The 12,257-nt window shown below is 59.8% G+C and overlaps 1 protein-coding gene across 3 annotated transcripts in view; it reads right to left on the bottom strand.

The window, feature by feature from the left end:
• Positions 1–12,257, bottom strand: part of MYO18A (myosin XVIIIA) — a 95,523-nt gene that overhangs the window by 36,416 nt on the left and 46,850 nt on the right. For 2 of the 3 annotated variants that reach the window (XM_079905159.1, XM_079905160.1), the window contains exons 3-14: positions 9,049–9,136; positions 8,741–8,847; positions 8,450–8,626; positions 7,876–8,089; positions 7,463–7,605; positions 6,763–6,863; positions 5,839–5,902; positions 5,481–5,625; positions 3,069–3,245; positions 2,760–2,850; positions 2,309–2,501; positions 1,365–1,451 (exon numbers count right to left, since the gene is read on the bottom strand). In XM_079905159.1, coding sequence (XP_079761285.1) covers positions 1,365–1,451; positions 2,309–2,501; positions 2,760–2,850; positions 3,069–3,245; positions 5,481–5,625; positions 5,839–5,902; positions 6,763–6,863; positions 7,463–7,605; positions 7,876–8,089; positions 8,450–8,626; positions 8,741–8,847; positions 9,049–9,136 — 1,587 coding nt within the window. Of the gene's footprint in view, positions 1–1,364; positions 1,452–2,308; positions 2,502–2,759; positions 2,851–3,068; positions 3,246–5,132; positions 5,154–5,480; positions 5,626–5,838; positions 5,903–6,762; positions 6,864–7,462; positions 7,606–7,875; positions 8,090–8,449; positions 8,627–8,740; positions 8,848–9,048; positions 9,137–12,257 lie in introns of all 3 variants that reach the window. The other variant, XM_079905158.1, reaches the window with a different exon arrangement.

Here is a 12,257-nt window from a genome sequence, read left to right as displayed (position 1 = left end):
AGAACGGTGGCCTAGTGTCGGCAAATCCTCCAGCTTTTCAAGAGAAGGTGGAAATACTGAATTCTGGTTTCTAATTCCCCATGCAAGCCAAACAACCAAGGGTGAAGGTGCCTTTTTTACGGAATTCCCAGGTCTTCCTTGGGCAAGGAGGACTCTGGCCTGGCCTCTAGGGACTGGGGACAAGAGAAGTAAGAGAAGTACCCTTTTCCCTCTCTGGCCCAAGCTGCCCAAGGGAGTCTGTGTGCTGACCAGGAGGACACAGAAGGTGGCCGAGGACCGATGGGCAACTAAGGCCCCCGAGCAGCTGGAGCTGTACGGCAGGAACGAGCAAGAAGCCACTGGATGGTGAGTGGCAGGCTGGGCACTGAGGGGCCCCCGTGCCCAGACCCATCAGAAAGGGGAGAGCAAAGGAGGGGAGGGATGGCCAAGCCCCATTCAAACACACTGTCTGACCCACCGCTGCTGCTAAGCCAGCCGGGTCAGCTTGCCCACACCTCCTGGGAATGGCAGAGGCTCTCGAGGGAGGCCTTGGCAGGGGCCTAGGTATCAGGAAGAAAAGCCAGCTTCCCTGGGGAGATGTGGGACTTGGGCACTTTAAGCCCTTGTCCCAGGGGGACTCTCGCTCTCCCGGGGCCCCACCCCCTGGGCCAGGGCCTTCCCGCAGGGAGGCGGGAGAGAGAGGTGGGACTCAAAGCAGAGGAGGGAGATCAGCAGCCTGGCAAAAATGCCAATTCTCCAATAAAGCGCCTCATGCAGCTTCCCTAATTGAAGACAATGGCCAAATGCCAGGCGTCCGCCAGGCAGCCAGTCCCCCAGGCAGCAAGGTGCCCAAGACGCTTGCCCAAAGGGTGACAAGGCCCGTCCCCAGACTGAGCGGCGAGGACTCACACCCACACAGCCCCTCAGTGGGCATTTTATATCTGGGTACTGTTTCTGTGTTTGGGTGAATGCCACCTCCTCGCCCTGCTCTGCTAGGCTGCACTGGTCCTCCGCTTGGGGACGATGGGAGGGGATGACTGTGTCCTCTGGGTCCAGCCAGGCCCTCACCACTGAGGAGGTGGTAACAGGGCTCCTGGCGGACACACTGGAGGCACGGCTGGGACAGGGCCTGAGCTCAGACACCCATGGCTGGTGCTCCCCACTGCACCAGGGCAGAAGGAAGTACCACCTTCCCGGCCAGACTGGCTGGCAGCTGAGCGAAAGGGCGCACAGCTCGGAAGCGCTTGGTGTCTGGGCCTGACTGCTGGGCCCCCCAGCCCATAGTGTCCCCACGCAGCAGCAGCTCATATGGGGAGGGCTCTACCAAGGGACAGGAATGGGAAGGGCAAGAAAAGGCCAGCCCAGGCCCTCCCTGGAATTCCTACCAGGGACTGATGGGAGGCCTGGTCCACGGCGGCCACAGAGTCACCTGTGGCTGGCTCCAAGTCGTCAAACGCCAGCTCGATGTTCTCCTAGGAGGGAAGGTGGGGAGGTAGTGAGCACAGGGCCGTGTGTGGGGTGCAGCCCTAGGAGCAGGCCAGGTGGGGACGCTGGGGTCAGCAAGTCCAATGTCCCATCCGAGCAGGAGCTCCCCTCCAACAGCCCGACTGACAGATGCTCACCACCTCTCAAGGCACCGCATTGTGTCTTCGGACAGCTAACCTTCTCCTAACCTCCTTTTACAGCGAGCTAAAGTCACGTACACACTCCTGTTACTCCCACCTGCTGATCAGGCTGCGTGGAGTTAGCCCACTCTCGATTTCACACACTCATCCTTGAAATACTTGAAGACGACTGTCATTTTCCTCCTGAATCTTCTCTCACCCAAGATAAATATTCTCCCCAGCTCGTTCAGCTCACCTCCACTTGAGGTAGGATTTCCAGATCCATCCGGGACACCCTTTTATGGGGGCAGGGGGGCTAAGTAATCAGTCACTATACCAACAGCTCAGGAGACAGGGAAGGCCAGGCCCGACACACGTGGAGGCAGGAACTGCACGGTGGCGGTTCACAGGGCCTAGGCAGGTGCCTTGAAGGTGGGCAGAGAGGGGCTCCCAGGGACCCTGAATGCATCTTGGGCTTCTTGGAGAGCAAACTCTCCATAAAGAAAGAACGTAGCCTGGGCAGGAAAAGCGGCCTGCTCCAGAGACCACAGGGGGACATAAATGTCAGAGAGTGAAGGGCTGGGAAGGGAGCAGCCAGAAGGGAAGGGGTACCTTGCTGCATCCACAGATGCCTCCCCCCCCCCCCCCCCCCCCCGCACTGAGGGTGCCAAGGCCAGAAGGTGAGCCTGGGGGCGTTAGGCGGCAGGGGCAAGGTCAAGTGCTACCTCCTTGTATCTTTCCAACTCCTGCACAAAGGTGCGCTCGTGGAAGAGCCTCTGCAGCCGGTCCTGGGTGTAGTTGTGGCACAGCTCCTCAAAGGAGGCCCCGCGGGCCGACCCACCCTGCTCAGGGTTCTGGAAGCCGGGAGTGTCCACAATCATCATAGAGCAGAGTGAGTGCTGGCTGGACTTGAGAGCCCTTCACAGGGAGAGCCTGGGTCAGAGCTGCCCAGGGCAGTGCCCCCGGTGCCCAGGTAGCTCACTCCACCCCCATCCCCATCCCTACCCAGGTGCCCAGGACCCGTGGGGAGGACGTGCCTCTCCTGCCTGCAGGGACAGTGAGCCCTCTGCTGGTGGAGGATGGCTCTGCCTCGGCAATCACACAAGCCCAAAGGCATCAACCCCACCTTCGTCAAGGCAGCAAGATGAGAGCTCCTAGGCCCTGCCTGGCACTCACCTGTTCACCAGGGAGATGAGAAGCGTGAAGAGCTCGCTGTAGAGGCCGGACGCCATGCCCTCCAAGCACTCCAGTGCACTCAGTTTGGGGCCTGTGGGCAGGAGGGTCAGTTCTATCTCCAGGTCCCTGGGACTCCCCACCTGGGTGTGCTCCCTACCCACCCAGGCCAAGGCAGCATGGGGCCCTGGGGCTGGGTCTCTCCCTCTAATGGGAGCATCTATTCACCTCAGGAGTTTGCCCACCCCAGAGATGGCAACGAGCCCAGGAAGAGGCCTCCAATCACATCCAGCAGCCAAGGGGCTCGGGTACCTGTGCCGTCCCCCAGGCTGCTCTCCTCGGGACCCTGGCGGAAGGAGGTGGAGCGCTGCAGGGTGCCGCCCTGGTGCTGGTGCTTGAAGATGGCCGAGGAGAGCTCTTCCAGGCTGCAGCCCAGCAGGTACGCGGCCTTCTGGGCCCACTCGTGGCGGGCAAACTGCCTGCGCCCAGCTATGGGGTAGAAAAAAGGACCTGACGTCATGGGTCTTCCTCCTTAGACTGTTTGCTGACCACTGTGCCCTTCAGCTCCCTTGCGCCCATAGCACTAGGGAGCAGGCATCTTCCAGAGGGAAAAAAACGAGCCCTGATGACACCAGCAGGGCTTCAGGCAAAACAGGGAGAGCCAGCAGCTGCCAGCGCTTCCTGTGTCCCTTGGGGTTGGAGAGAACGAGCAGGTCCTAAAAGAGGAGGTAACTCCACACTGCGGCCACCAGAGGGCTCCCAATCAGCTGCAAAAACCCCTTTAGAGGGCTTGGCTCCAGGCGCCAACGTGGGGAAGGACAGAGCATGAGCCAGCCCACCTAGGATGAACACAGAACTGCCTGTGCCTGGTGAGGGAGTATCAGGAGAGCACTGGCATCTCCCCCTTCCTTGAACACATTAGGACCCTCCCGAATGCGTCCGCCAGGCGAGACCGCAAACATCCACGGTGGCCCAACAGTGGAGAGGCGAGAAAAAACTGCGGGGGAGAGGGAACAGCCCACGCGGGCAGACGCGCCTCAGCCGACACGTGTCTAATCGCGGCAATTAGGGAAAGCTAACAAGAAACAAGGTTTTACCTTCGGCAGCTTCTGTAAGGCAAAGGACCAGCATGCAGCATGCAAAGAAAAACAGCATGTTAGCAAACAGTCATCAGCTGAGCCTGCCAGGCCCAGTGGAAGGGCCCGTGGGGGTGGGGCTTTGGAAAGATGAGCAGGAGAGAAAACACAACCCCATTCAGACTCAGAAACACAAAAACACACACGCGTGCGCGCGCACACTCACAGCCTCAAAGGAGTATGTTTATGGATGTGATCACACTGACACACAAGGGAAGAGACCTGCAAAGACTTTCTATCACACACACATGTGCACACACACACCCCCCCCCCCCGGCCGAAAATACTGGAAGCTCTGAGGAGGTAACAGACACTGCTCAACAAGGTCCACGTACTGACGCACCCAGAGCTCTCCACCTGCAGGCAGCGCTGAGTAGGGTTACAGGAAACCTGCACTGTTACCTCCTTGGAGTGAAAGAACTTCCTCAAGACACAGCCACACAGCCACCCACCTGCCCACCTACAAGTGTGGAGACAACTTCTTTAACTCAGAGTCTGCTTCCTCTTTGGCAGGGATGTAACCTGCTGGGATCATAAGGAACCTAACACCCAGACGCATGTTCCCCCATGCACCCGCCCACCCTCCCACCCACCAGCGCTTCTTCACTCCTGCTGACAGCCAGGGGCCCTTCACATCCCAGAGGAAGATGAAGCCAATGCCCAAGGTGCTGTTCAGAAGCAGCATCCCTTTCCCTAAACCGGAGGAGAAAGGGGTGAAGAGGAGCTCAGAGCACCTGACCGTCAATGGAATCTCAGAGGAAGGCAAAGGAGCTCTTCCAAGCCAGACCAAGCTCCAGCCCTTCACAAGACCCCAAGCACTGATGCTGAAGCTGCAGCCCATTCAATACCACGGTGCCTGCTGCCCCCTAGTGGCCTCTACCCTGACATGCAAGAGGAAGAGGCACCTACTACCAAACCAGTGGAGAGAAGGGAAGACTGAGGGAAAACTGGCCTTGGGAAGCCCCAGGAAGCAACACACCCTTCCCCACATAAGCCCCATGGAGGGCATCCTGAGAGATTCCAGGATCTGAATGCAAAACAGGTAGAAGCAGCTATTCCTGGGACTCTGAGAAGCCCCACTGCCAGTAAGCACCCTCTCCACCCTCAACCCTGGGGCTTCTCCCAGGCCAGTGTCCTCTGCTATGATAGAACAAGCCCAGCCCCCAGAGAGAGCCCAGGGCAAGCACCAAGAGGGGGCAAGGTGGCCCCTACACCCCAGGACGGGGTCAAGGTCAGTTACCCGCTTGCTCCTCGGGGGCCTCTGTCAGAAAGGGAACAAGAAGGAGAGTTATTCCAGGGGGACTGCTCTGAATTCGTGCCCTTCTCTTTCCTCTCAGCCTCCAACCCCCAAGCCCCCTGCTCTTCACAGCGCGCCCGGTCACTGCCACCTCAGTCCAGGCCTCTGACCATCCTTAGCAGAGATGCTTCTCCGGGGGTTTGGAGACTTCTGCTCTGATGAAGGGGACGGGGAAGAGGCACAAGCCAAAGAGGGGTGTCTGATGACAGGTGAGTCTGCGCTGGGCCAGGACAAACTGGGAGTGGACTGGGCCCCCACCAGCTCTCCCAGGTGACCCGCTAGGTCCGTTACCTTTGGTGGCGCCTGCAGCCCCCAGGTGGTAGATGGCAGCCAGGATGAGCCAGCAGGCTTTCTGCTCGTCGGGGGAGATGCCCAGCACCTTCATGGCCGCCTGGAGCTTGCTGAACTGCTGAGCCGCCTTCTGCTTCTCCTCAGGCTGCAGCGACAGATGGGCACACTGGCAGCAGATCTCAGAGGGGCTGTCCCTCTGGTATCTCTCATGCTGCTGGAGCATCAGGGCGGCCAAGCTAGAGGACAGCCGCCCGGCCTGGGCTGGGCTCCTGCTACTCCCATGAGGCAGTCCAGGACATTCCAAGCTTCTCTGACCCCAAGGCCCAGGGCTGCCCACCCGTCCCCAGAGGCCCCTCACCTTGGCCAGTGGTACAATCCCAAACACATTGTTCTCTGCCAAGTGGTTCAAGTGGAGCTCTGTCCTAGGGGTACAAACGAGGCATCAGCACAGCGCTTGGTCCCCACGCCAAGTCCATCTCCCTGCCGGGCTGGAGACAGAGACTCCGCTTCCAGACTCAGTTCTGTCTGCCCATCATGCCCTCCTGTCAGGCCAGCTGCTACGGCCTTTCCTAATTGGCCTGGACACCAGGCCAGAGCACTGGCCTCCCTAGGACAGGTCACAGACAGGCCCTGGTGAGAGTGTCCAGACAGACCCCTGGAAGACAGCAGGCAATCTGCCTGAAGGGTGAGTCCAGCCAGGACTGAGACCGTGCCCTCAGTGACAAGGAGAGCTCAAGACAACAGTGCCCTGGGCTGCTTGCTCAGCCTTATCATTTATCCTCTTCTCAGTGGACACAGACAGCAAGCCCGAAGGTCTAAGGGAGGAGCCTGGCGGAGGAGCCAACGTGGATGCAGGGAGGCCAGCATAGAGGGCACTGGAAAAGGCTCGGGCTTTTGGCCCCTGTGTGGACTCAAACACCTGCTCAGCCCCATACTAGCTGTGTAACTGCGGGCAAGCCTCTGACCACCTGCATCTCGGTGTGCTTTCCTCTCCAGATCTGGCTTCCCAGGAGCACAGATCCTAGCTAGGCCCTGGGAACGCTGAAGGGTCAATGGTGCCCCTCACATATAGCCAGGTCCCCCATGCCCGGGGCCAGGGAGCTCCCGCCGGGCAGGGCCTATGGCTCATTCATCTCACCATCCCCAGGGCCTAGCTCAGAGCCTAACACATGGCAGGCGTGAAATAAACAACCGGCATGGGATGCAATCAACTGGCAAAGCCCAGGAGCGGTCAGTGGTGGGAGCCCAGAGCACCCTCCTTGTTCCCTCTGTCCCGTCTCACCTGAGGGTACCATCCCCGCAGGCCAGCAGGTAGTAGAAGACATTGAACGTGGCCTCACCGGCTGGGCGTCGTGCCACACGCAGCTTCTCCAGAAGCATCGTCTGTGGCACAGCATAGAGGGTATGTGGGCAAGGAGGCAGTGCCAGGCCAAGCTTCTCCCACCCACACCAGAAAGAACCAGGCCCATGGGAGCGAGCGGCTGCATCTGATTCTCCAGGCGCTCAACCAGCGGCCAGATCACCTCATGGTCAAACCTGGGGCAGACACCAGAGCCAGGGAAGAACACAGGCCCTGCCACCCCGCCCAGCCTCCAGGCACAGTCTTCCTGGGGAGCTGGACACTTTGTGGTGAGAGACTTCATTAGCATGGAAGGGAATCAGCCTCAGCTGGGCCTTACTTTACTGACAGGCCAGTCCTGCCTGGGTGAATCAGCCTGAGAGAAACCCCCGAGCAGGGGCCAGGGCCCCAACTAGGGTGTGGGCAACCCCAGGACGGGCAGGAAGCTGAGCCGTGCCCCATCCAGGGCAGGAGGCACAGGGGGCAGAATGTGGAGGCTCAGGGCAAAGTAGGCCAGCCCTGCCGGGCCCAGGGTCCATTTCGTTAGGGAAGAATCCCAGGAAAATGAGGTGCAGGGGAGAGTCTGATTTCTAGGGCGTGAAATCAGGCAGCCAATCTCTTACCACCCTGAGTGTCCCCTCACCTGAATGGAGGCTGAGGCCACCTGGCCGGCTTGGTCAAAGTCCAGGGAGAGGATCTGGGAGAAGCGGGTGGCGTTGCCGTTCATGATGGTGGGGCTGTTCCCAAAGGCTTCCAGGAGGGTGTACAGAGCCTGCCACTTGTCCACTGCAGAAGACAGGCCCAGGGCCCATCAGGAAAGCCACGGGCAGCTTGCCCCCAGCCACAGGCTCCAGAGGCCCAGGGCGAATGGGAGGCCCATCCCATGGCTGCTCCTCCAGCACCCGAAGGCCCAGGTACTTAGACAAGACTGCTGAGGATCGAGGGGCTTTGTGGACACGGAGAGGCCAGGGAGAAGAAGAACTGGCACCTCGGCGGGGCCTCCATCCCCACACCCCTCTCCAGCCCATTCTGTTTCCCCAGCTGCCCCTGCCTCACCAGAAAACACCTTATTCCCGCTGGTGCCTGCGATGGTGGCCAAATATTGCACCAGATGCTGGCAGCTGGTGGTCTTGCCACTGCCACTACTGCCCAGGAGGATGATGGACTGGTCCTGACGGCTCATCAGCATTGCCCTGTATGCGGTCTGAGCCACGGCATAGATGTGGGGGGCCATGTCCTCCCGCCGACACCCCTTGAACATGTGCATCACCTTGGGCGCGAGAGGGACGGAAGGAAGGGATAGGCGCTCTTAGCTGGCTCCACACGGACAGCCCTCACCCCCAAGGCCCACATCTTTCTGGGCTTTTCACTCCAGGGGAGCCAGAAGGTTCTGAGGCTAAGGTCACGCATGGAAATGCAGATACCAGCCCAGTCCTGGCCTCTGTGAGGTTGGGGGAGGGCCTTCTGTCTCCACCCCTTGAAATGACTCCTCTTCCCAAGGCCACTGTGAGAGTGGACAGGAGCCCCGTGGGATGCCAAGGGGAAGGGGTGGAGTCGGGGAAAGTGGGCAGGGGGGAGGGGATAGAGGGGGCGGTCTGTGGGGCCACGTGGTAGCTGAGGGGGGCTGCACCTTCTCCGAGTACACAGCGGGGGCCCCCCGGGGGCTGAGGACCAGCAGGCTGGGGCCGGCGTACGTGTGCAGCAGGCTGGCGCCATAGCGCTGGCGCAGCGTGTGCAGGACGCTGGACTCATTGAGGTACACCAGCGAGGCCAGATCCTCCAGACGGTCGCAGGAGGGAGCATTAGCCTGTGTGACAGGACAGGCGGGCGGGCACTGAGGAACAGATCCAGTCTGCTCTGCCAGCGGACAGCCTGCCCAGCCCGGCCCCCCTCCTGTGCCCTCCACCAGCCTCCTGCAAACCTTCTCTACGTCATCCTCGTCCACATCCAGGATGGCTCCATCATGGTCTAGCTTCACGCGCACCTTCCCCTCGGGCAAGCTGAGCTCCTTGGATTTGAGCTGAGTGGCTGCAGAGCAGGGACAGACAGACAGACATGGGCCCGGGAAGCCATGGCAGCCTTCTTTGGGCCCTTCATGGTCCTGCCTTCTCCCCACTGTATCACCAGCCTCTCCTTGCTCACCACTCAGGCCTCTCCAGACCCAGAGGCCCACCCACCACCCAGCCCTGAAACCAGAGAGGCCCAGGCCCTGGGTCTCCCCAGACTCACCCAGTGAGAAGCCATCCTTATGGACCAGCCACACCTTCTCTGTCTCATACCAGGCCTCCTCAGCTGCGATCTGCTCTTCTGTCTTCACCTATCAGAGGGAGGGGAAGAATAAAGAGTCAGACCCTGTTCTGGAAAGCAGACAAGGACAGCAGGAGAGAGGAGACATGTGAGGGGAAGGGCTTCCGGATGAGCCACTGGGCGAGGGGGACAGGTGGGTGGCAGACACAGAACGGGAGACATCAGAGATATCAAAGGAAGAAGCTGGGGAAGCCAGGAGCTGGTGGCGGGTGGTCCTGAGGAGCCCTGAGGACAAGGACACAGAGCTGGGGACCCTGACAGCCCCGAGGGTCTGGAAAGACAGGGACACATGGAGTATGTGCCTAGGAGAGAGCAGATCCCAGGAGAGCAAATCAGCAGCCACCCTCTTGCTCCCTCCCTGCAAAGACTGTATGATCAGTACCCCGAGCCTCCAGCCCTCACCCTGGGCCACAGCTGCTGTGACCTTACAGGCCTGGCTTCTCCATTCACCCACCTAATAGGCCCTCCTTCACCAAGCTGGGAAAGGGCGTTTCCTCAAGATCTGAGAATGTCTTCCAAGGGCTTCAGTACAACATGATGGGTGAGTCCTAGCCTTGACACTGGTCTTCCCTCCAGAGGAGGCTCTCCTGGGCAGGGGCAGTGCCCAGATGCACATGCTAGCCTCCCTGCTCCCCCTCCGTGCCTCCTCAGAAGGAGCACAGACCCACGGGGACGTGCTAAGGCCATACGGGGGCACGAAGCAGCATGGCCAGGGACATGAGGCAGGGGCAGGGGTAGCAGTGCTCTGTCAAATACAGGAAGAGACTTGAATGCCACATGGATGGGCATGGGAATGGGTATAAAGGGGCTGGGAGCCCCCGGAAGCCCAGGTGGTCACCGATCAGGAAGAAGCATTCACGGGCAATGTCAGGGTTGCCAAACCTGGCGCCCCTAAGAGACCTGAGCTGGTCAGCAATGGTGCCTGGGGGAGCTGGGCAAACAGGAGCGGGGCCTGGCCCCCATGGCCCATCAGGCTCCTTTTGTCATGTGGGCAACGGGGCAGCAGGGTCATCCAGTGTCCTTTGGTGGGTGGACGGTCACCCCCCACATGAGCAGCCCCCAAGCTAGCCCCATCCCCCAACTCTCTGGGGATCCCCAGCTGCGAGGTACAGTTAGTCTCCTAGGGTCCCCCACCCTCATGAAACCGACCTGGGGCCAAGGCGTAGACACTGCTCTGTGATACTGACCCCCTGGGTGAGGGATTGGAAAGGACAAGAAACAATAATAACAAATACGTTATTTGTTACATTTCTTGGAGCTGAAAGAAAAAAGATCTGGGTTCTACTCCCAGGTTGGATTCTGGCTTCAGATAACTCCCTCTCCCTCGCTGACAGCCCTTCTGGGCTATAGAGTCAGAAGGCTGACTTACACAGCAGGCTCCAGACTTTGCATATCATGGGCCAGTGAAATTACCCCTCAAATAGGAGGATCACTATGGGGCTGTCAACGTTTTCAGTGAAGACATCCAAAAAAGGCTAGTTCTTTATATGTGAAAAAATTAACTTTATAAAACAAAATTCCTTCTTTTTTTCAAATGAGACAGGGGAGCCTTTGTCTTGAATGGGCATGTTGTATGGGTCCAGGGTTTGGAGACTGATGAATAAGGTGACATCAAAGGACCATGGCCTCCAGCTAGTTCCTTTAGAGCTAATCTGAAGACAGGTTCCCATATTGGCCAGCAGGGGGAGACAGAGGATGCGCAGCGACAGGCTTCAGAGTGGGGAGGGGGTGGGGGTGGGGGTGGTAGGGGTTCAGCCTTTCCAGCTTTCTCTACCCAGAGGGAGCAGAATTGAAACACCTAGAAACCAAAGCTCTGGCCAGGCCCTTGGGCTTCTGTGGCTAAGAACCATGCGCCACAGAGGCCAAACTGAGTGGCGACCCTCAGTCTAGACACTCCTCCAGGGCCTGACACAGAGCTGCCCCATGTCCAGCTCCCGGCACTGCCTCCCCCAGGGGTCCCCCCAGATACCACGTGAGGTGGGAGCCAGAAGGGGAAAGAGGCCTTACACTCCAGCACAAGGCCCGGGCACAGACGCCAGCCCAGGTGCCGGCCGGGGGTGGCAGGTGGTCACCAGAGGAAGCGGAGGGCTCCTGAGGGGGGCAGGAGTACCCTACCTGGCTGTGGGCAGGAGAGGCGGCCTCAGGGTCCAGCTACCAGCAGCAAGCAAAGAAGAGAGAGAGAAGAAGAGGGGTGAAGACAAGCAGGCCGTTGGCATGTCCCCTTCAGCAAGCACCCGGGGCCAAGTGGAGGGGAGAGGGGCGTAGCACCAGGAGGTGGACGGTAGGAGGGCTGGCCCGGCAGGTGTATTGTATCTAGTCAAGGAGAGGCCAGGCCGGGAAGGAGAGGCCCTGCTTAGTGAAGAAACACTTGGTACCGTCAGACTCCTCAGAGGAAATGCTCTGATAAGTCATTCCCTGCGGCAGGAGCGAGCCGCTCTGCCTCAGGCTACAGTCCCTCCTGGGCTGGCCATCCAGTCCATTCTGAATTACCCTCCTCTTCTGTGTTGCCAGACCAGACCACCTCACCACACCCAGGGCCTGGGACCCCTGGGAGCCTCTGGCCTTATCTCCAGGGCATTTCCCAGCCCAGCTCCCCTGTAGCCACCGGACCCCAGTACAGGCTGCCCCTGGCCTCCAGACATACACCCAAGGGTGCCACTCCCAGGCCAAGGGCGGCCCTTCAGAGCTGTCACCCCTGCCTAGCTCATCAAACAGGACCACCAGCAGCCCCAAGTCTAGGACCCCTTCCTCAGACTCCCACTGCAGCCCTGCACCACTCCCACCCCATGGCAAGCAGAGGTAGCACCACCCATCCAGGTCCACCTGCCAACTGCCCAAGAACCAGGGGACTGTGGACAGACCCGGTGGCCAGCCTCGACCTCCCCATCTTTGTCTGGTTACTTAAAGGCCTTTCTGGAGAGGAAGAGGAGTCAGCCAGGCCTTGGACCTTGCCTGTTAGAAATGGGCAAGGAGTTAACAGGACCCACCTGGGACTGGAGAACCAGGGCATCAAGAAAGGGGCGTGTCTTCTCCCTGCCTCGCACCCACCAGGCCCTGACACCAAGATACGCCCTCCAGGGCAAGAGACTGGGGCCAGAGAAGGGGCTGGATCTCTAGCCAGAGGGGTCCCT

The sequence above is a fragment of the Stenella coeruleoalba genome (genome assembly GCF_951394435.1).
Source record: "Stenella coeruleoalba genome assembly, chromosome: 19".
In the NCBI taxonomy this organism is placed as follows: Eukaryota; Metazoa; Chordata; class Mammalia; order Artiodactyla; family Delphinidae; genus Stenella; species Stenella coeruleoalba.
The sequence above is the reverse complement of the archived record's forward strand: the minus strand, read 5'-3'. Positions and strand labels throughout refer to the sequence as shown.